This window comes from Sphaerodactylus townsendi, linkage group LG08 (assembly GCF_021028975.2).
Source record: "Sphaerodactylus townsendi isolate TG3544 linkage group LG08, MPM_Stown_v2.3, whole genome shotgun sequence".
In the NCBI taxonomy this organism is placed as follows: domain Eukaryota; kingdom Metazoa; phylum Chordata; class Lepidosauria; order Squamata; family Sphaerodactylidae; genus Sphaerodactylus; species Sphaerodactylus townsendi.
In genome coordinates, this window is record NC_059432.1 from 89,285,935 (window position 1) to 89,310,187 (window position 24,253).

A 24,253-nucleotide genomic window follows, 5' to 3' on the forward strand; every position below is an offset into this window, starting at 1 on the left:
ACAATCACTCCTAAACCACCAGGATTTAAACAAGTGACCTGTGACCATCACAGAAATGTTCAACAAATCCTCAAAACAACTAGTGTTCGCAGGACAAAAATGATCTTTCCACAAACATGCTGCCTACACCAAAGAAACTGTGGTGATTTGTGGATTACAGTCAAGATCAAAGTGAATATAAGGACTCATTTTCTCCAAGGGATCTGTTTTCTGTGGTTTGGAGATTGTAACTCCAGATCTCCAGGCCTCACCTGGAGGTTGGCAAGGCAAGTTCTGAATATACATAATAGCACATCTGAAAGTTGTTTGCAGAGAGATGCACATGGTATGCACACAAGCATTCATTTTATGGGCCCAGAATGAGAGATTAAATGAATCTAAATGGCAAAGTGATCTCCAGGCTTCACCTGGAGCTTGGCAAGCCAAGTTCTGAATACACTTAACAGCATATTGTAAGGCTTTCTGTGAAGAAATGTATGTAGTATGCACGCAAACATTAACCTTATGGGTCCAGAATGGGAGATTACGTGTATCTAAATGCCAAAGTGATCTCTAGGCGCCACCTGGAGGTTGGCAAGGCAAGGTCTGAATACACCTAACAGCACTTTTTTTTTTGTGGAGAAATATTTATGGTATACATATAAACATCCACTGATGTTTTCAGAAATGTATCTAAATGGAAGGTATCAGAATGGGAGGTTAAATGTATCTAAATAGCAAAGTGACCTCCAGGCCCCACCTGGAGGTTGGCAAGGCATTCTGTATGTACATAAAAGCACATTTTAACATTTTCTGTGGAGGTATTTGCAACACAGATAACTGTGGCAATGCAATCTCTTTCCAGAATAGGGTGCACATGGCACTTTGTGTTTCCAATGAAATGGATGAAAGGTAGTTTGTGTTACTAATGATATTTGTGCACCCTTCAGATACAGAACTACGTCCAAGCTACAGATAAATTGCTCAGGTCACATAGTCCTTCTCATTGCAGATCAGATATATTTCCTCCTTGTTGCAGTAAAACATTTCCATTTTAGCTGGGCTGATTTTGTTTCCTAGCACTCATTCACCTTATGCCATGTACCTATCTGTTTAGGACATCCAGAATTAATTTTATCTGAGTTAAATGAAAAGCACCAATGGAACAGGGCATCACCAACATATTGATGACATCTTACCCCATATTCCCAAAGTGGTATCTCCCAGTGGTTTCATGTATACATCCAATACCATGGGCGCAAAGTTGAAGAGTTCTGAAGGGTATGTAATTCTTCTATCTTAGTAGCCATAGTCCATCAGAACCAAGAACCCATCTGTCAAGTACAAGTGGAATCAATAGAGAGCCAGGGTGGTGTAGTGGTTAAAAGCAGATGGACTCCAATTTGGAGAACTGGGTTTGATTCTCCACTCCCACACACAAAGCCTGCTGGGGGACCTTGGGCCAGTTGCAGTTCTCTCAGATCTCTCTCATCCCCACCTATCTCACAAGGTGTCAGTTGTGGGGAGAAGAAGGGGAAAGATGTTTGTAAGCCCCTTTGAGCCTCCTTACAAACTCTTCTTCTTCAAACTCCATTCCCAGAGAGGAGCCCTGGAAGGATACTATGGTCAGTGGTAGCAATGTCCACAAAGCAGCCACTGCTCCACTTCTTAGCCCTACTTGGTAACCCACTTCCTTATCCATCCACTTTATCCTTTTTCAAGTTCCCTTCTTCATCCCCAAAGCATGGTAAAGTGTTTTAACACTATTGAACCAATTTGGGGTGATAACATGTATAGCAGCAGCTCTATGTATCTGGGAAAATAAATGCATGCCAGTTTTCTTGCTTTTCCTCTGTACATAAAAGCAAATACCGTTTCCCTCTATATATCAACATCTTCATAAAGCAGTCTTTAAGATTTTGTAGTTACACACGATCACCAAATCTAATGCTGTACACAATGCCTAAGGCCTTAAAAACACCATTATACAGTGTTCTCTGCTTAGTCACACTAGTTCAGTTCATTAATTTCACAGCCGTTTCACTAACCATGTGTTTCTACAAGTCTGGCAACCCTCTTTCTAGTTCCCAGTGAAGTAATCATCCTTCTTACCTCAGGCTGACACGAATGGTTTCACAAGCACGGTGCTAGAGATAAAGTGGAAGGAGAGGAACCACAGAAAAACATAGAACTTCTCTCGTATTTCCCCCAATTTGATTGCTATTAGCAATTACATGGTATCAAAGAGTAAATTTTTAACAACGTGGAGCGCATTCAGCAAGGCTTCCAAGAAAAATACACAACGATTAAAATTGAAATATTGCTTTATTGAAACAAACTTCCAAGGCTGTCTAATAAGGCGCTTCCATGAACTTAGCACTTCAAATGGCAAAGAAACTATACTGTGATCTGATAATTAACAGGGATCTACATAATATTAAAGCTTTAAATGGAAACGTAGTGGAGAAACCAAACACTTTTGGTAAAACAAGGATAAGCACGGTTATGTTGCCTACTAGAAACTGGCCATTTGTCAGTGAATCAACAATTTTGCCCTGGTCTATAATACGATTAATAACCGCTTAAAATAAATGAAACTGCTTTTATTTTATAATGGCAATGCTTTAATTTACAATATATTGCAACAAATAAAAAAGTAACCAAACATTCAAAAATAATTCAGCATATACATTATAACTCTGGTTTCCCTACTACATTATATCCAAAGTAATAATTCCAGAGAGTTCCTGGCCGTAACGGAATCATTTCTCAGTTAAAGCCAACTTCTAGCATGGTCCACTGCAGCAAATATTAAAAAGTTCTTTTCCAAGTACTGTATTACTCAGAAAATGCTTTAAATGCAGTTGATTGTATAATGTATTCATATCAAGTAACTTGAGATTTAGTCTTCTTCAAAAGAAGGTAATAGTATATATTGTTAAACAATACCACTGTGGATATGTCTGATGAAACTTTGTAGATACAAATAGAATTCCCAAGGAATTAAAATCCAGACAAACACAAACAGCACTCTCAAAAACCCAGCAACTTTACAATTAAGCAAAATACCCAGAAACAATAGCTTAGCTTTTTTAAATACCCAACAAAGGTTGAGGTAATGTTTTTAAGTACAGCACTTGTTAATAAGTTTAAGCTGCAGTTATCAAATAATACTCTTATCACAGCTCAGCATGCCTTTCTCCTACACATAAGGAAACTAGTAATACTCCAGTGGAGCAAGATTATGTGTCCACTTTTCATGAGGAAATTGTACTTGAAAGCTGAACGGCTATCTAGGATCTCTCATTCATCTGACAAATGTATTTTCATTTATTGCAATTATGCAAACACCTTCTTTAAATCAGACCTCCGTGAAAGTCCTTCAGACTCTCATTAGAATTGTCCCTTCCACCAATGCACCTTAGTCTTGTACCTTAGTCTAAAATATTAGCCTAGTTGCAGCTTCACATACTGTAGTCCAGTTGACCTTCAACAACAGAATGTTTGCTCCTTTTTATGCACAGTGAGGAGGAAAAAGAAGATACATTTGGAGGAAATATTGTCACTTCAATGTAGAACTATATCATGTTGCCAAATTATCCCTAGCTAAATCTAAATAGGGTGTTTTTTTTAAAAAAACCAACCCAGATTATTCTGTCTGCAACCAGATTAAATAGCTGCTGTGGTTTTTAGAATGTTATCTTACCAGCTGAGATCAATCCACTGAAAAGAAATTAACTTGAGGTGAAAGCAACTATCACCCTCACATCAGAATCCAAAATGGTACGAATGTGAATTTAGCTCCACTATGTGAGTATGCCCTGAAAGATGGTCTTTGGCCCTTTAACCAAAAGGTTTTAATATGTGGCATGGTAGAGTTGAGAAGACAAGCCTAAAGTTCTCTTGGGAATGCTGAGCTAACTGTGCTTCTCTTTGGACAGTAAATTTGGAAGATCTCATTGCCTCACAGACCTTCTGGATTGTGCTTTGCTATTGATTCTGGTTTTAGTTTTCATTTGGTATTCACAAAAATTTACTCTTGTGCATCAGACATTTTTTTAAAAAAAACTGAATAAACCTTTATTTATCTTGGCACATGGTAGGAACAATAATACAGAATTGTAAAATATATAAAGGCTAACCAGAACTGTATTATGCATATGCTCAACCTAGATATCTTTTTCTAGGAGTAGCCCCTTCCAGATGCTGATGAAATACCATTTTGCATAAAGTAACTGGGATTTTTTTATCAATGCTGTGACACCAAGGATAAATGGAACAGCAAATAAAAACGCAGTAATGAAGTAAAATTAAAGTTATTTTACTTGTGCTTATCCAGCCTACGAGGTTGAATTTAAGGCAGATAAAAATCAGCTTACTGTAAACAACTAGTGGAAATGAAAGTGTTTGAAGAGCTCACTGGATTTTTCATTCAAGTAAACAGGATAATTTAAACTATTATCTGAACTGTGCTACAAGAGAAAGCATTATTATGTTTGAACAACATACCGAAAGGGAAAAAAAAACTAGATCCTCAAAGTTGGCTAAGGTTGACAAAGTCAGCACAGCCTTTACCAAACCCTTAGAACTGCTTGATCTGTGAAAGACCAAAGACTTTTTCACGATATGGAAACCAAATGTCTACAGATCAAGCTGCTAGAGAAACAAGGGATCACTAAAATTTGGAACCTAATTTTCTATCAAACAAGACCAAATGAAGACTGTGTGGTTCAACCAGTACAACATACCAACATCTTCCAATCCCAAAAGCTTTTGAGCAGCTTATGGTAATAGGACATTCTGCTCCAAATGCATCTAAACTGATGGTTGCAGTTAACACAGCAATCCCTTGACTGAATCACTTAACCTAAATTGGACTCTGTCAGGAAATTCATATCCAACTGTGCTTAGGTTACAAGTTGCCAAACTATGGAGTGCTTCTTTGCTGTTCTCATCAGATGAGATATGGAAGATATGAGGTGAGGAGGAGTTTAGGCCAGGGCCATGTTAATTTGGATATTTAAAAAAAATTCTGATAGTGTTAAAGCTCCAACTCCAAATTCTAAACCCATTTCTTGCAAACAGGTCCCAGTAATTTCAACGGCACTCGTTCCAAAGTAAGTGTACATAGGATCGGTGTGCTAGCTACCTCTTGTAAGGAGCTTAAGGAAACTATACTATAAGAGACCAGGATTCACTTGAATCAGGAATATTCTAGCAAGAAGTCAACCTCAGAAATAACTGATACCAGTACTTTGGCATTTCATATCACCTTCAGCAAGAGTCCCACACTAACTTGTCATACCTTTGGAAGGCATTTTAGTATCATGAAAGATGTACTGTCTATACCCAACAAACTATAGTGCCCCCTTTACCATTTATATCCTATACATCTTTAAGGCACTAAAGCGACAATTTCCTCTTAAGAATTATCATTCCTTTTTAGAAACTGGGTGGTACCAGCTAGGAATGATGGAATGTCTCCCTTAAGTGACATTGGCTCCAAACAAAATTTTACTACTGAGTGAAACCCTTCCTTCATCAGAGGAAGATACTCACTTAGCAGAAGGAAGCCTTGGAATCCAAACCCAACTTTGTTATCTTGCAAAAATTCTTCGTAAAAACTAAGGACTCTTTTGTCTAGTGTTCTTTGGATTCTACATCCAACCACCAAAAGGTATGCTCCCATGCTCACACACAGAGACTGAACACACTGACTTTACACCTGCTTCTAATATTCAGAAAGCCCCTTATACAGCACTAAGACCCCTGCCTTATTACTGGTTATGATCATCATAATGCCCAGTAAATTCATTCCACCTCATAACTCTGCAATGAAGAAACCATTTCTACTTGAAACTCAAAGTGCCTTCAAATAAGTCAGTACATGTTTCAAAAGAGACATTTTCACCTTGATAAAAATATTCCTCTTATAACTCTTTAAAGCTTGTAGAAGCCAGGAAAAATAACACAAGAGAATCTTCAATAATGAACTGTTCTCTCCCATATAAAATATCAGAAGGGAATAATTTGCTTATCCTTTCTAAGGTGTTCTAGCAGTGCACATTCAGCATTTGCATTAAATTATAGTGTGAAAGTGCATCATATCTGCAGATTCGTACTATGAAATAACCTTGGTTTTTAGACAGCTGTTGACTTTTGGTCAAAATAGCTCCATAGTCTGAAAACGCTGTCTGAGTGTGATTTTTCTCACTTAAAGAATAATTTCACATGGGGAAGGTGAACTATTGCAGATGTGTGTGTGTATATTTTATTTTCCTGGATTTATTTTTTTCTTTTTTTGCACGAAGTCATTTGGCATATGTACATTGACTGTTTTTTCCCACAGATAAACTTTTTCTCTCGTTAACTTAATTTAGGGAAGATGCATTTGTCCCAGGACTAAGCCAAAACATAGCTTATGTTTCCAGTATGTGATTCCCATTAACAGGTTCTCCGGCATTTCCACGAAGTTGGTCGCTCATCCTGCAGCTTTTTAAATTTCGGTCCAAGGAAGAGCCACCAAGCAAATCCTAAAACAACACAAGTTATAGACTCCACATAATAACCATCAAGGGTAATTACACACGAGCCACCTTCTTTTGTACAAAGCTGCAAGAAAGGGGGAGATAGAAAAGATATTAAATATGCACAACCACAACAAGTTGAATTTACATAAAAAGGCAGCACCTTAAAAACTGATTGCCCAGACATTACATAGCTTTGAACTGCATAATACTCAAAGGAAGGCAGGATCATTTAAGATGCTGCTGCCAAGGGAAATGACCAGATAAAGGAATGCCAAACAAGCTGCTAAGAGTTTCACTGGGTGCCCCTCCCCCCAGAACAGATTGGCCATACCAGGGAAGCTCCTGGTAAGCCACGGCACTGAGCTTGTCCCAGAGGCCTCACCCCCCACAAACAGATGGGTATGTTTCCCAGCTTTTCCTTGCCTAGGGGCAGGGCCAGTCTAGAGCTTTTTCCCCAGGGTCATTCTGCCTCTGATCTCCTCTCCTCCCCAGCAATGAGACCAACAAAAGCTCATAGATTGCATACTGAGTAGAAATAGAGATTCTACCAAATTAATCCAGTCTCAAATTTTCTGGAAAAATCCCACAATTCTCTTGTGCAAGGCGTTTTGGCAACATCACTGAGGCAGAAGAAGAATTGGTTTTTAGACCCCACTTTTCTCTACCTTAAGGAGTTTCAAAGTGGCTTACAATCACAATCCCTTCGGCTCCCCACAACAATGGCCTTGTGAGGTAGGTGGGACTGAGAGAGTTCAGACAGAAATGTTACTAGTTCAAGGTCACTCAGCAAGCTTTATGTGGAGGAGTATGAAAATAAACCTGGTTCACCAGATTAGAGTCCACTGCTCATATGGAGGACTGAGGAATCAAACCCAGTTCTCCAGATTAGTTCTCCACTGCTTTTAATCACTATACCATACTGGTATTTCAGATAATATTAAATACTTAGTATTAGTGCTCAGAATGCATTAAACTCCCAAAAATAGGCAAAGAGCAAGGGGCCTGGGAACAAGAAAAGTCAGCACAGAAGCTACGAAACAGACAACCTGTGCAGGAGGATTATATATTTGAACAATAAATGCCCTTTAATGTCCATTCCAGTCAAAAGTTTCTCCTCCCCCACAATAGCTAAAAGAACTTATAAAGAAAGTGACCGTTGAGAAAGAGTCACAATATTTAACCAGACTGGTATTAGAATAAAAAAACTTCCCGTTCATCTAACTTACTTCAGCAGCGGCTGCAGTCCCACAATTGTGTCCTTGAACACTGACACACTCCTTTGCTGTAAGTGGATCCACAAGCCAAAGAGCTACAGTGGCAGGCCAGTTTCCTCCCAGGTTTGATACTGTATTAAGAAGCGTCATGTAGGTTCCGCCAATGAGTGGGTCACTCACTTTGGCATTGAAAGCCATTACAGCAACATACATGCTGTACAGTGTAATCTAGGGAAAAGACAGCCAAGGACACACAAAAGAAGAAAGAATATTTAAAAGGTAGGTGAGGTAAAATGCCTTCCATCTCAGAATCTTCACATCCTAAAATGTTTATTAAGGTCTGTTATAACTGGGGGCAGCACTCTGAACAGGCTCAGAGGTTACAAAGCTGGCAGGGAAAATGACAAAAAAGGTACTTAACGATCCAGGGTCACAGATGTGCAAATAGCCCTAACAGCGGTTTCTGGGCACATGTTGCTAAAACCACAAAGACCTGAAAAGCCTGAACAAGGCAATGGATGATCTCTAAACATTTGAAACTCCAACCGTCAACTGCCTATCCCAATCATCCCATTATTTATGCAAGAGTTTGGGTCACAGTTTCAGTCCCTTTTTCTTTGGTCCTTCGCTCATTCTGTTGTGCTTACCTACGATTTGCGCCTTTTATTTTCTTATTCAATTTGACATTTTGAATGTGGTTTGCTTGGACTGTGACGTGATAAATTCCCTGTTCAGTCACACACGCCAAAAGCAGAAAGGGGAGGAGGCAGCAATAGAGCTAAACTTCCCCCGGAATGGACGAGGAAGAACAGTTAGTCCCGCTCGCTAGTGAGTACAAAAAGCACAGGATGCCACTCCCACCTCCCTGAAAAGCTGACCCTGTAAGTGACTAGCTGCAGAGGGTGCCTGGGGTCAGGCGGAAGGTGCCCTAGTAATTAGGCTGATGGTGGTGGCAGCAGCGAGAGAATGAATCAGAGTGAACTGGGAGTACAGACAAACAAAAGCTCTGCTGGGTTGGCGGAGTAGCTTTGTCATTTTCACACAGGAAGGAATAGGGCTAGAGAAGGTCCATCTCCCCACAAAGGACTAACAGCAGAATGCTTCAAAAGGCAGCTTTGTTACTTCATGATTCAATCCAGCAGAACGATCTAAATGAGCCGGCTTTCCCAAATCTACTCCCCATAAAGCGTGGTGGAGCTTGGTGAAAAACAGTGAATTGATGTGTCCTCTCAGGGTGGGCAGGGGAAGAAAAGTAAGCTTTAGAGAAAGTGGCTTGCCTGTGGCCACCTGGGGAGCTTGTGGCAGAAGTGAGAGGTAAACTCACGATCTCCACATGACAGCCCATTCTATTAGCTACTATGCTTCTAGTTCAGGGGTCTGCAACCTGTGGCTCTCCAGATGTTCAGGGGCTGATGGGAATTGTAGTTCATGAACATCTGGAGAGCCGCAGGTTGCAGACCCCTGTTCTAGTTATAGTTTCAGTCTCCGGTTCGGGCATAATATGAGCAAGCAGAAGAAAAGAAGCAAGGCTACTGCTAGTGCAGCCCTGACTTCTTCCAGCATAATATGTACAACATGAAATTCTTTTTAAAATGTCTGTTTTTTTTAAGAGCTCAACAAGCAACATACGCAAATGCAGGAATTTATATCGTACAATTCCTTTTGATGGTATATTTTCTCTATTGTTGATAGCAAAATTATCCAGCCATTTTAGATAAGCCTGGAAATAATAGCAACAATAAGAGTGTTTGGGAAACAGACAGGGTGCTCTGCATTCCAGAACAAAGTCCAGGCACAATCTATTGTACACATATAAACAAAAAACGGCTGTAAATGTTGAAGCATTGACAAGATTCACTCACGACAGAAAAATTATAACAATAGTACCTGATGCAAAGCATAACTCAGCAATAATATAAGATAGTAATAGATGGGAAATCCTCCTTCATATTTTACGCTGGGAGTCCACCAAACCACGAGGGCAAATTCCAACCCAAGCAGTAACCTGTCGGGGGAAGGGGGGGAGGAGGAATAAGGGGAAATATTTGAGTTAATAAATGACACCAGAGGCTCCATATCACAGCAATAGGATCTAAAAGGATTCACAGGAAAATACAGTCAGAGAAGAGCATAACACTAATCAATGAGACCATAGATCCTCCTGGTTACTATTAAATTTGGCCTGATGGAACTTAATTTAATCCTACCAAGCACTATTTTTGTTCTCAAGTAAGAGTCCATAGATTGATTATTTATGCCTAAACTGATATGAGATATGATATGAGTATGCTTTGCAAATTTGATACAATGGATTCTAGTTAGAACAAATGAAGGATAAGCAATGGAAGACAGAAGGTAGCTCACCCCCTTACAGGAAGAGAATGTTCACAGTCCACAAAAAAAATCTTGATAAGCCCAGTTAGCCTGAATCCCTAACAGAACTGGCTTCATGAACCAAACAGAAAGTACTGAGAAGTCTCAAGTTATTCCCAGTATAAATGTTAAAGGCATCAAAGTCATGTCATGGGTGCACTTTGAATCAAGCAGCGTTCTTGTGAAATTTAATTAAGAAATGCTACCTCGTTTTATGAGAAACTGAACAATGAACAGATGGACAGATTTCAAGTCTATCATCACTGCACAGTGTTTACCAATTAAAGACTTGGCATGGCATCTCACAGCATTAGAAAGGCTGCGAAACTACAGTTTCATATTGACAGGCGGAGCAAGGTACGAACAAACGCAAACTCAAAAGCCTTTTTACCTGAATGGCATGGCTTTGTAAAACGTGTTAAGGGGTTGTGGACCCGCTGTGTACTTGCTGATGATCAGAGGCAATATGATCTGCAGCGGAACCATCGGAACAGCGAGCAGAGCCAAGTGTTCTTTAGGTACCCCCTCTTCGACCAGCTTCAGTCCCGTAACTGCGTCTGCTGCTGAAAAGCCAATCTGCAATACAACAGCATGCCATGTTAATGCATCCATTAGTAAACTAGCTTACCCATATTGGTAATGAATGCTACAAAATCAGGGCACCCACAAACATGATAGGGCAGTTTATCTACTAGGGGGTGTCTCCAGGTATGGAGAGAAGATGACTGTGTAAATTAACTTTTGCCACCACCCAGAAAAGAAGGGGAGAGAAGCCTAAAAACCTGGCATGATGAAGGCTGAAATGTCCTAGAAGAGATGGAATACTGAAAGGGGAGGGGGGCATAGATGCTGACCCAAAGTAACCTAATTAGTTTCACAGCCAAGTGGGGATTTCAACCCAAATCTCCCAGTACTAGTTGTAACCACTATACTGGAATCCCCAACCTTTTTGAGTCTGTGAGCATCTTTGGAATTTTAAGAGGGGCAGTGTCCACTACTCTAAAATGGCCATCACAGGAGGCAGAGCCAAATCCAAAATGGCTTAATGCCACAATACGCACAGCCAAACACGACATCTCCCTCCGCACTTTGGTGTAAGGAAAAGATTGCAAAAGGTGAATAAAACGAAATGAAAGGAAGCCCGAGGGTGAGAAAGAGAAAGAATAATAAAAAAGGAAAACCTGAACACATCATGAAATCAAAGTCCTGGATGCTTGCTAGTCCAGTCTTCCAATGGTGACTGATGCTATTGTATCCATTAAAAAAGCTTTCATTTGAATAAGGGCAGCCAATAGCAAATAAGGCCCCACCCACTTTCAAAAAAGTTCAGTTGATATTAGGGGAAATACTAGTGGGCATCATGGTGCACACATTGCCACACTGGGGGACCCTGTTCCACACCGAACTACAAAAAAAAAGCATGGGGGGGAAAGCAGGTTAGCTCAAGCCCAAGAAAATATAGAGAATTGTGGAGGGTGACTTTTTGGGGAACACAGTGGAATTTCCAAATTGTCCCACTGTTTTCCTAATGCTACAGACCCTCCATCTAGAGGAAACGGAAAGCACAATGAAGAATAAGTATGAAACCTCCCCCACCCCCAAAACAAAATCTGGTCAAAGGTTGGTGAAGTAAGACAAACTGAAGTAACACAGCCAGCCTGAAGTCGGGATAGATAATGGGCCCTACCAAGGTCAAACAAACACAGAGTGTGAGGACAAGTCCTATCACACAGTCACTGCTTGTCATGAGCAAGTAATTATCCAAATTAGTCAGAGAAAGACTCCAACAAACTATTTCCCCCAATTACTGGGGAAAGTTCTTTAGAAGACATTCTAGCAGTTAAATCTACAAAACGCATCATCTGGAATGTAGACCACATGAATGCGTTTAGACTAGCAAGTCCCTAACAAAAATGGAACCATTAAATCAGATGAAGATGTATAGAGACTGTCACATATGCCCCCCTGATGCTCATGTAAATATGTGTAATATCAAGGCACGCACGTTAATTGTATGAATACAAAGTCCAGAGCCATCCAGGGGTTTCACGAATAAAGCCGTGCTCTACTGCGCATCCACTACGAACCACCCTTGCAGAGGTTATTACCCAATATTAACTGATTGGATACACACAATATCATGTCTCAAAGAAAGTCACACCAGTGAACTGGCGGAGGTCACTTATTAGGCATTTGGATTTAGAGACTATTGAAGTAATGATGGCATAGAAAGAATATTCTCTTCCTTTGGACCAGGGGTAGGGAACCTGCGGCTCGAGAGCCACATGCGGCTCTTCTGCCCTTGTACTGTGGCTCCACGAGCCGAGCTGCCGGCTTCATCCTTGCCCACCCTGCAGGCAGCAGGGTGGGCGCGTCCATGCACTTCTCAGAATGAGTGGAGTAAAAGGTTTAAAAAATCCTATATATATATAGTGTTATCTTTATTTTAAATGTAAAAAATTATTTGCGGCTCCAAGTGTTTTCTTTTCCCGTGGAAAACGGGTCCAAATGGCTCTTTGAGTGTTAAAGGTTCCCTACCCCTGCTTTGGACTCATTCATTCCAAACTGAGAAATGGTTTGGGAAGCGATAAAACAGGAAAACTTGTTTTTCTTTTCTGGACTATAAATAAACAAGAAGATGAAGATAAACATGAGTGAGTTGCAGAACACAATATTTTAAGTTTTTCCATGTGTGAATCCGGCTGATAGTCTTACTTTTTTTTAAGAGATATTTTGTTTAACCACACCCAGTTAGAAACATGGATGTTTAAGCAAATACAAGAATACATATGCTATAACATTATTGTTTTAGTTACATAAATATTTAAATTGTTATTAAGGTAATGACTATTCTTCTCCTTTCAATAAAGTACAGCAGAAAAGTTGTCCAAATATGATAAACTAACTAAACTGGAGCTAATTCACCTTGCAATTATGTCATAATTATTTATCTATGTATTTCTAATAGTAAAACCAAATCAGCATTTTTGATGTGACTGTGAAACTACTCTGAAAAGTTTTTTTCCATTATCTGGTTGTAAATGTTACAGCCCCATCCAAAGACGGGGTTGAATCCACCTGTTGGCGTGGCATGATGCAGCGCCGGTGGATTTCCCCTCCTGGGGCACTTGTCCAGGCAGAGGGGCGATTTCACCAGCATGTGGCTGCCGCCACCCTCCCTGGTGCCACTCTGCACTGGATGCTGCACCAGTGACCCAGACGTCACCAGCTTAGTAGGGCGGGCAAGAGCAGGAGCTGACGTTGGTCAGCTTCCTCCTGGCCATTAGCCCCATTATTCCAGTGGCCGTAGCTTGAGACTTACCTTTGTTCTTCAAGCCTCCCGATACTGCCGGGAAGTCTCTATAGGAGTGGTGGGGTGGAGCTGGAGGTGGCTATCTGGCCCCTTGGCTGGTAAGTTTATACCAGCAAGGATGAATCTTTATATTAAAAAACATGATTTAAATCAAATCTTACTGACTAGTGATTTAGTGATTTAAATCAATTCGGTTTAAATCTAATCTATCCTGGGTCCAGGCAACTGCGCCAACACGACACCCTGCACAAACTCATTACAACAGCACCACTCTGAAATGTCCAAATGTGCAGCAACCACAGTCTCTGCTCATGGGACTGGTCCATCAGTTTAAGTACAGAGGAAGGAGAAACTTGTAAAGGTAGACTGAATCCACAACCCTTGTACTCACTTTTGCCGTTAAAATCAGGACACAAAATGTAAAGACTGCTGGCATTCTGACAATGGAGAAAAGCAGCTTGTAAGTATCCATGATGCCTTTGGTTTCTTCTCTTGATGGGCTTACTTCCCTATTTTCTTTTTTCAAGAGTGCAACGAAGGTGGTGGTGATTAAGAAAATGGCTCCCCAGAAAAACAGGAAATCTGAGGGGAGGAAAAAAAACCTTTACTCCACTCACAATTCAATTTTTTTCTATTACAAAAGACACTTCCGGCCAATATCACATTATTTAAGAACAGACACTGATAGAACCATCCATCAGTTGCAATCAGTCATTATATCATTTCAACATAGAAAATCCTTTTCACAAAAGATACCTTTCTTCAGCTACCTTTCCAGTCTAGGCCACATACTGACTCTGGAGCAGTTTATTAAACAAATTAAAGGAAATGTATACTGTACTTTTGAGAAAACTTCTCAAGAACTCTCACAAAGCAAAAACAGTACAAGAAAATAGGGTGTTGTGTGGTTTCCGGGCTGTATGGCCGTGTTCCAGTAGCATTTTCTCCTGACGTTTCGCCTGCACCCGTGGCTGGCATCTTCTTCTTCACCAGCCACAGATGCAGGCAAAACGTCAGGAGAAAATGCTACTGGAACACAGCCATACAACCCGGAAAACCCACAACACCCTAATGATTCCGGCCATGAAAGCCTTTGACAGTGAAAGAAAATAATTAAAATCGCCACAGAAGAAGCAAAGAATCTGCTAGGGGACATTAAAACCTGTATACAAACGATATTCAGCAGCTTAAAATAGAATCCATAAAAAAAGCTCTCAGGCTAGAATCAGATAATAAAAACTGTTTTTAAAAAATCAAGAATGAAGCCCTCTGTTAAAAGCCTGGGCAAAAAGGAATTTTTCGGTCTTGTGCATTCGCCCCCCCCCCCCCCCCCCTGCCAAGATAGCACCAGCCTAGAGAAAGGGTGAAGAGCCACCATGAAAAAATCCAGTCTCTGGTCACTCTCTGCATCACCTCTGCTGGATGTGTGTCTGCTACCCAACAAGTCATATATAAACAGACTGATCTTGCTGAAGACAGTTTTAGGCAATGGGAGCTTTGACTCTCAGAAGCTTACACCCAGGAAATCTTTGTGGTCTTTAAGGTGCTACTGGACCTAGATCTCCTTCTTTGGAGGTTTTAAAACAGAGGCTGGATGAACATATGTTGGGAGTGCTCTGATTGTGTGTTCCTGCATGGCAGAGGGTTGGACTTGATGGCTCTTGTGGTCTCTTTTAACTCTATGATTCTATGTAAACATTAAAACAGTTTTCAAAAGCTAAGAACGATTACATTAGATACAGGCTTAGCCAACTGAACTAATGAGTATCAGGAAAAATAGAGAAGTTGCTGGCCAAACATACAGATCTTTTTAAGTAAGCAGATTAAGATACCACTACTAATCAAACAAGTTCAGAAAGGAAGCTGACATGTGGAAGGTAGTCATACAGAAGCCAGTTAATTTTGCTTGGAAAGGAGAAACTAAGACACAGCAAACTGCACAACAAGCAAAGGAATATACCATTGAATTCTGAAGTTCTGGACTGAAGCATACTTTATAATTAAATACTGTGAAGTCGCAAGTAACTTTTGGCAACCCCTCATGGGGTTTTCAAGTCAAGAGATGAGCAGAGGTGGCTGTTGTCTGCTTGGATTTCTTTGGTAGTCTCCCATTCAAGCATTAACCAGATCAGACCCTGCCTAGCTTCTTAGGAGCTTAGGCTACTCTGGGGTATTCAGATGGCTGTAATAATTTCCTTGGTTGTAAATGGCAACTAACTTTGGCCATTTCCGCACGGGCAATGAATGGCGGCCTGGAGACGGTAAAAACGCCGTCTCCAGGCTGCCATTCGCACAGGGGGCGCAGCTGCATCGCAGCCGCGCCGCCCTCACACCACCCGCCCGTTGCGAGGCCGGCGTTTCCCCAGAGCGCTTGGAAGCGCTCTTTTTGGGGAAACGCCGCCTGCCGCTTGCTGAGCTTAACGGCAGCGCTTCTCAGCTGACACCTCCCACGCCGGGCATTCATTTACGTTTGTCCCCGGGCCTCCGGCACGTCGCCGAGGCCTGGGGACACGCCCCCCTGCCCTGCGCCGCTGGAGCAGGCGTGCAGGGCCAGGGGGGGTGTCCCCAGGCCTCGGCGAGGCGCCGGAGGCCCGCGGACATGTCGGGTTTGCCAGGCGCCGGCGCTCCGTGGCGCCGGCTGCCCAGCTGTTTCCAGGACCGTCCGTGCGGATGGTCCCAGCGTTGTCGGGTCGGCGTCGTAAACGCCTACCCGGCCACTTCCGCCTTCGTGCAGAAACGGCCATAGTATGGCTTACTTCAGAGTAAAGTTCCTTTACCTGAGGAAGCTGTAAGCAGAAAAACCATGCTGTTTTTGCAGTGATCAGTTAGGCATATAAATTCTTCTACTGAAGTTTGCCCAGCACATAATGTAACACATGACATAAGCCACTGCACACAATTGCTGCAGGATAATTGTAATCCATCTATAAAATATACAACCAGTTCCCAACTTTCTGGCACATAATAGCCTGATTGAAGCATGGCAGTGCTAAGCAGATAAGTGGCAGCTTGGTTTTCAGTATCTTCCATTCAAGTGCAGACCGAGACAAAATGTGGAAGTGGAAAAACCAGTTTCTCAGTTGAAGCATTAGAATAAAAATGAGGAAGAGATGCAGTTTCCGTCACAGTGGAGCCCAGGAGCCTTTACACTGTTATGAATTCATGCTGGAAAAGCTGGAGTTCTACCACTTGGGAGACACCAATTTGGCAATCATAAAATAGATCTACCACCCTGATATTGAGTGGATTGGCCTCCATCAATTGAAATCACAAGAATTAGTGTGTGTGTGTTGGGGGGGGGGGGAGGTGTCTAAACTACAAGAATGTGTGTGTTGGCGGGAGGGGGGGGGGTTCCCCTGAAGAGAGTTCCAGGGTTGGATGGATCAAATCAGGATTTTTCTGAATTGGTTGCCAAGTTTCTGTTGGATATATTTGGTACATCTGCTAAGGGAGATTTTTATATTAAATGATGGTTATTTGAGCTGTAACTATGTTATTCTGGTTGTAATATGTTTCTGGTTACAAATGTTTTACTGTATGATGCCAATAAAGGCTCTGTGTGTGTGTGTGTGTGTGTGTGTGTGTGTGTGTGTGTGTGTGTGTGTGTGTGAGTGAGTGAGTGAGTGAGAGTGAGTGAGAGTGAGTGAGTGAGTGAGTGAGTGAGTGAGTGAGTGAGTGAGTGAGTGAGTGAGTGAGTGAGTGAGTGAGTGAGTGAGTTCCAGGGTTTTGAAAGTCTCCCCCACCCCAGTCCCCCGCTCAGAAGCCCATTTTCAGAAGCACAGGGAAGGCAGAAATGTACACAGAGTGGAAGAACCATTTCTTATTGTCTCACTGAAGCTCAGTTTCGGACAACAGGATGCAGGGCCAACTTGGCAAAGTGGGCCAAACTACATCCCATTCCCTATCTGATACAATAGTCCATACATTACCCTCTTACATATAATGAACAGGAAGTGGGAGGAGAGGGGAGACTTTGAGGAAAAGGGCTGAACTCTTCACCCTACATTTCCACATATGAAACAACACTTGCCTTTAGCTAGTTTCCACATAACCATTAGGTCTTTCTACACCAGTACTATATTTCAACAATTTGTTCATAGATTTCACATTTTGCTTTACTGGCCTAATGCATCAGAAATATTTCATCTTCCTTTAGAATAAGTAAAGCAAGCTCAAACTAGGGCAGTTACCTTATTTTGCTCCTTAATTAACATTCATCTATTCAATATTATGGCAGCATGAAGAAAAATAACAGAGCTGCTGTCTTCTTAAGCAAAGTAAAAAAATTTTGACTTCGGTATGACAAGAAATGGAAGATGTGAAAACTTCTGCAGGGTTACTTTCCATTCTCAACAGGTATGAATTTTTTGTGCTTGTCAAGTCACATCTAACTCAAGGCAAGAGATATTCAGAGGTGGTTTACCACTGCCAGCCTCCACATCACAACCCTGGTAATCCTTGGATGTCTCCCATTCAAATACTTGCCAGGGTCAGCCCTGCTTATCTTCTCAGATCTGACAATATCAGGCTAGCCTGGGCTATCCAGGTCAGGACAGGTGTGTTAATACATAGATGTATACTCTTACAAGTTGTTCATGCTAGCCTTTCAACACAAACAATATATTAAAAGGTCAGACTGCAAACCTTCAAAGCTGGGACAGACTGACAGTATTGACGACTAAATACTACACGTTTTGCTCTGCGAGTCCATCCAAAGCTGCCCAGGTTAGAATTACCTCTCACCACTTCTTACAGTTCTACGTGACCCCCATTCATTTGAACTGATAGTTAAGATTACAAGAGATACCCGGTATTCCCATGATATATGCATTATTTAAAATAATACCTGAAAGAGTAACAATCCCACGTGGTTGAGGCTGAAAGCGCAAATATTTGTTACAAAAGGAAGGAGATTCAAGGGCCAAGAACAAGACATTGCCCAAGAAGTAACCAGCTGTCTGACCCACAGAATTACAAGTGGAAGCATAGCCCACATTCTCCCTGGACAACATAGTCAATGCCCAGCCATCTACAGCTATGTCTTGAGTGGCTGCCAGGAACTCAAATAAGAAGAAAGTCACAGTAAGTGCCACCACATCTGGGCTTTTGCCATCTGCTTCCCCAAGTAGCGAGTCCACCTGCCGAGACAGGTACATCATAAAAAGGCCTAAGGTATACTGAGTGGGCACCAGCCAAGACTTGCGGCGACCAAATTTCTTGAAGTATACAGCGTCCACCATGGGGGCCCAAAGCAGCTTAAGGCTGAATGGCCAGAAAACAAAACTAAAAAAAGCCTGGTCTGTATAGCTCACGTTCTTGCTTTGTAAGATAAGGGGTATGCTGCCCGCAAGTCCCAAAGGAATACCCTGCAGCACATAGAGGAAAAGGAGAAGCAAGATACTGCCCAGCTCTGCTCGATAGCCTCGGGGAGGCCCAGTGGGTCTAGAGTTCGCTTCCTGAAGCAGAGCTTCTCCATCGTCATCACCACCAATGGTCTCAGCGTGGCCATCCTCATAAAGGTCCAAGGGCGAAGGCTGGTTCTTCATCACATCCTGAGGATGCTGGTAGCTTCCAGGCCGGCGCTGCCGACTGCTGTCTTTGAGTGAGATAGTTGGTGACATGTCGCAAACGTAATCCGCTGCCGTTTTGAGAAACCGACTGTCCTTCCCCAGAAGTTCCTTCACACCTACAAAGTCCCAGAAGAGGTCAACCCGTCGACAGATGCTTCCAACTAAAGCCTGGTCACCTGAAAGAGAGGGAAACGGTTCATGAGGCAGAATTTCTTCTAAACTAGGCTCTGGCCTTCATCATTTGAAGGAACAGCCGAGACACAGCCAGCCATGGGAGGAGAAAGAGTATGAGGGGTGAGACGATGTCAGGGTCCGAGGCTGCCTCAGCCTCGCAGGTGGAAGCCAGCGGTCTCCACCAAAAGTCGGTTGCAAAACGGACCAGCGTTAGAACCACAAACCGGCGTCTTTCTCGTTGTCCTCACAAAACTTCCTCCGCCTCTCCAGGGTCCCGTCCCGCAACCAAGTAACAGAGATTTCCAGTCCTCCCTTGCAAACCGCGTCAGCAGCCCATAAAAGCTTCCCCCTCGGAAACACGAGCTGCTCCATAGGGTCCGCCAAGCCTCCCAGAACCTCCAGGCAGCCGTGGTCCTATCCTATTGGCCGAAAAGGGATATCCGTCATGGAGAAATTGCCCTATCGGAGGACAGCATTGGCCGGCGAAGAAGTAGGGCTCCGCCGGGCAAAAGGGCTTTCGGCTTCCGGCGGAAGGGGAGGGGAGGAAGAGAGGCAAAGGGCTAGAGCAGAACACCATAGAGAGTTGACGGGTAGAAGGCTTATATGGGTCTGTATTGTCTCCTCTCCCAACAAAGTGAGACAAGCACATGAAACCGGAAGCGGAAGTTGTATGTTAACGCTCACTCATCTCTATACAGTTTTTAGGAATGGATGAGGGGTCAAGCATCGCTTCTGGGATCTGGTGGAGGGCAGATAGTGCGTGATTCGCGATATCCTCTGGCTCTTTGAACAGCCGTCGTTCTTTTATGCATGCATGGTCGGTCGTCCCTCCCCACCCCCACCCCGACTTTTCCCGAAGCAAGTCCCCCTTAGTTCTTATAGCCAACGAACTGGGCCTGAGCTTGCGACTTTTTTGTTGCGCACTTGAAGGATGCCAGCCTCCCGGTGGGACCTATGAATCCCTCAGAATCACAGCTCATCTCTGGTATCTCTGTAGAAAATGGATGCTTTGGCGGGTGGAGTCTATGGTATTGTACCCTCCTCAGGTTCTTGTCCTCCTGAAGCTCTACCCCCAAGCTCTGCCCCATAGCCAGGAGGGGCCTAGCAACCCCAAGCAAAGCTAGGGGGCTGTGGCATCGTGGCAGAGCAGCTGCTTGGCAAGCAGATGCTCCCAAGTTCAATCCCCTGGCATCTGCAGTTAAAAGGATCAGTAGGGTGTTATGTCAGAGACCTCTGCCTGAGACCGCCAGAGGGTAGACAGTACTGACCTTGATAGGTCAGTGGTCTGATTCAGTAGAAGGCAGCTTCATATGTCTCTCCCAGCCATTATTCCCACCCAAAAGCTTTATATTTGTTTGACCTCTCCCAGTCCCTGAGTTGTTTCGCATTTATCATGTTTCTATCCTGCTTTTCCTCCTCAGGCAACACAATGGCTCTTATCTCCTGTGTATTGTCGAAGGCTTTCAGGCTGGATTCAACTGGTTGTTGTGGGTTTTCCGGGCTGCGTGGCCGTGGTCTGGCAGATCTTGTTCCTAACTTGTCATCTGCATCTGTGGCTGGCATCTTCAGAGGTGTATTATAGAGGGAATTCTGTTACACACTGTGTCTAGTGTGGACACAGTGTGTAACAGATTTCCCTCTGTGATACACCTCTGAAGATGCCAGCCACAGATGCAGGTGACATGTTAGGAACAAGATCTGCCAGACCACGGCCACGCAGCCCGGAAAACCCACAACAACCAGCTCTTATCTCCATTTATCCTCACAACTGACCTATAAGGTTGACTAGACAAAGAGAAGACTGGTCTAAGATCATCTTGTGAGCTTCATGGTTCAAATTTGAACCCTAGCCTTCAAGTTTAGCACTCTAATCACTATATAGCATTGATTCCAGTGAAACTTTCAGTTTAAAGCAGATTTCCTTGATTTCAGTGGAATATATTTCTAAGTAAATGTTCACTAAGGTTGCAGGTACAAAGACATTGCAAATTTGTTTGTAAGAACAGGCCTGCTGAATCAGACTAGTCCACCATACTGTCTTCTGATGTTTTCTCCTGGCACTGATATTCAGATGCTGACTGCCTGCAACATGGAGGTTCCCTTTAGTCACCAAGGCTAGTAGCCACTGATAGACCTATTCTCCATGAATCCGTCGAACCCACTTTTAAAGCTGTCTAGCCTGTGGCCACTGCCATATTCTCTGGCAGTGAATTCTAAATGCTAATCACGCTGTGTAAAGTATTTCCTTTTGTCTGTTCTGAAATGACTGCCCATCTGCTATATATGACCTTGAGTTCTAATACTTTGGGAGAGGGAGAAAAAGTTATTTGTCCACTCTCTCCACCTGTGCATAATATTTCAAACCTCTGTAATGTTCCTGCCTTGGTCATTTCATAAGGCTGTTGAGACGAAACTGAGAACAGGAAAAGGATGTAAGCCACTAGAAAGGTGGGTATGAATGAAACAAAACTATAAAATGTCTATAATCATCCCACTAATGTGTAATATTGGAAACAGCTAACATACCTCTAAACGTAACACTGTGTTTAGAAATCTAACATTCAGAAACAAGATAACAATTTTTTGGATTGTATCCTTATTAAAGGCAGTTAGTTTATTTTTATCCCACTCTTTTACCAGGAAGCTTTTGGTGATGCTAATATCCTGTGCTGCCCTCCTTTTTATCACAACAGCCCATGAGGGAGGTTAAGCTAAGGTGTAGCACTTCATGGCAGAGGGGACACTTTAGCAAAATGAGGGCAAGTGGGAAAATCCGAAATGAATAGGAACGGGGGGAGCCTCTCCCCCAATAAAACTTGCCAAAAACTCAAGGAAGTGAATAGCAAAACAATTCTATTTATAGTGATCAATACTAAATACACATAAAATCCAGTACAAAACAACGGTACTTATCATCTAGTCCGTGCTCATAACGCTCAGTCTGTTCCTTAAGTTCAGCACTCCACGTCGGTCAAAAGCGCAAAGAGCGAGACGAGACAGCCCGGAGATAACATCGGTGGAGATCGCCAGCAGCGGGGAGACCGGAGGTCCGCGGTTCCTAAGCGAAGTCTTCCCGCATGCCGTTCCTGGCACCTTTATTGTGATTCTATCGGTGTAGGCGCAGGATATAACGGTTCTGCGGAGAGGGGCCGGAAGGAGGTCGGGAGATCATCATGTGATGCATGATCTCACCTGGCTACGTGCGGAAGCGGAGCGTAAGCCGCCTGGAGCCTAATCCTCACCTGGGGGCAAGACCATTGTCCCTAAGCTACCGTTGATTGAGCTCGGCAGGTTCATGACCCGTGGACTCATGGGGGGGGAATGAGGAGTGGGTGCGGTCGCACGACCGGGCAAGGTCAGAGGTCCGCTATTCCAACGTTCTCTACCACGGCTGCCGAATTGGTCGGGCAGTGCATTACTAAGACTCCTCCTTTTACATTTTAGAAAAAAAAAGGTCAAATGCAGGGCTACTTTAAAGGACGCTTTGTCTCCTCGCTCATCTGGTCAAGCTGACCAAGCTGCAGTAACATTAGAACTTAATAAGTGGGGTAAGGGAAATTAGAGGGCTTCTTAACACGTTACAGGCACATAGCGACACGCATTGAACTAAACAAGATCCGTATAACGAAGGCACACACTAAAAGCCAATGCAGAGCTGTACAACAGTATTTCAACCATCCTCCCGTAGCCAGCTCCAGAGGGCTACGGTGACCACCAATGGGGCAAAACTATCATACTTCAGATTAGAATACAACTTCTTGCAGCTCACGCATTCTTTCATGTGAATCAACTGGGAATTATCAGAAAGATTAAAACAACACAATATTATGTACATTCTCACAACCTTGGTGATGTAACAACAACAGGTAAATCAATAAGCAGCATCGATTGTTCTAGGGTCGCCATCGAAGTTCCACTGCTGCTTTCGGAGGCTGTAAGCATCCAGAAGCGCGGGAGGTAGAAGTTGATAGATCTCGCGAAGGAGCAATACAGGCCGTCGGCCAATAGTCTTAGCATTGTAAGAGGCTAGTCCGGGACTCCCACTAGGAGAGTTGCGAGGAGACTTAACTCACTTTCGAGAGAGGAAGTACCGTCTGCCCGCAGGAGAATTCGAAAGGCTCAGGCGCAGAAGCGAGTGGCGGCGCCAGGGCGTCGAAGGCGGTTTCCTGGGGCAGAGACGATGGTGAGGCTTACTGAAGGCAACAAAGATTCCGCAGAAGAGTCGGGCAGGAATATAATTAAGCGCTCTCTCCCCGCAGAGTCTGGTAGAACCAGCCCCTGGGGAGCAGGATGTTTCCGAACTTATGCGAGGGAACATGTCTCCGTGTGTGTACAGCTCCAACTGGCCGAGCCGATGAATGGGCCCGGTCAAGTTCCGCAGCTAAGCGCGCTTCGGTGATAAAGGGCTTGAAAGGTGTTAGACTTCGCGGTTAGCGACAGTCTTGGTGATTAAGGAGAGAGCTTAGCCGGAGTGGTCTGGACGACGGGTCCCCAGTCGGCGCCACAGAGTACCTGATGGATGAGTATTCACAAGCCTTAGCCCAGACTCGCTAGGAAGTCTCCGGCTAACTGCAGACGAAGGTAGCAGAGCAAGGCTTAGGTGGCTCCCCTAATTCTAGAGTACCGCCCAGGCAGAAAAGATGAGACGTTAACTGGCAGCGCAGCGGCAAACTGCTCCCAGATGTTGGTCTGGCGAAAGCTTCGCCAGGGTGGGCCGATGCGCTACAGGAGGGAGGCAAGTAAAGCAGGCAAAAGGATCGTATGGCCGCCGAAAGTTGGCGGTGAAGTGATTGCAAAGAAGCTTTGGCACAGAGTAGTTCTCGGTAGTCTCGGGTGGTCTTTGCTACGCGAAGCAGTTCTAGGGTTTGGTTGGTAGTCGCTTTGACGCCTCCCCAGGTCATTCGGGTCTTTGGGCATTGGCTTATCGCTGCTCCTGTTGAGATCCAGCTGTAGCGAGATCCTCTAGAGAGATGCGTTCCATCTCCTCGATGTATTGTTGGTTCCTCCTGGCGTAGCCATTCCATGGGATTGGCCTGTCATGGCTTAATACGAGTCCACAGACCTGTAGGAGAAGAGGGACTGAAACACAACTCTTTTCCC

The 24,253-nt window shown here is 43.5% G+C and overlaps 1 protein-coding gene across 1 annotated transcript; it reads right to left on the bottom strand.

Moving 5' to 3' along the window:
• Positions 1-2,285: 2,285 nt before the first annotated feature.
• On the bottom strand, positions 2,286-19,521 carry SLC33A1 (solute carrier family 33 member 1). The gene is made up of 7 exons (XM_048506291.1): positions 19,378-19,521; positions 18,256-19,155; positions 13,801-13,991; positions 10,488-10,672; positions 9,611-9,728; positions 7,736-7,951; positions 2,286-6,591 (listed from the first exon to the last, which is right to left on the bottom strand). The coding sequence occupies exons 2-7, from the start codon at positions 19,028-19,030 to the stop codon at positions 6,424-6,426; spliced, it is 1,653 nt and encodes a 550-aa protein (XP_048362248.1). The 5' UTR covers positions 19,031-19,155; positions 19,378-19,521; the 3' UTR covers positions 2,286-6,423.
• Between the last annotated feature and the right edge of the window lie 4,732 nt (positions 19,522-24,253).

Coding starts and splice junctions, on each gene's coding strand:
- SLC33A1 (XM_048506291.1), bottom strand. CDS start 19,030: ATGTCACCAACTATCTCACTCAAAGACAGCAGTCGGCAGCGCCGGCCT. Junction 7,952..9,610: donor TGAGTTATGCTTTGCATCAG/GTACTATTGTTA, acceptor TCTTTTCCCTAG/ATTACACTGTACAGCATGTA. Junction 6,592..7,735: donor GGACTGCAGCCGCTGCTGAA/GTAAGTTAGATG, acceptor CCTTTCTTGCAG/CTTTGTACAAAAGAAGGTGG.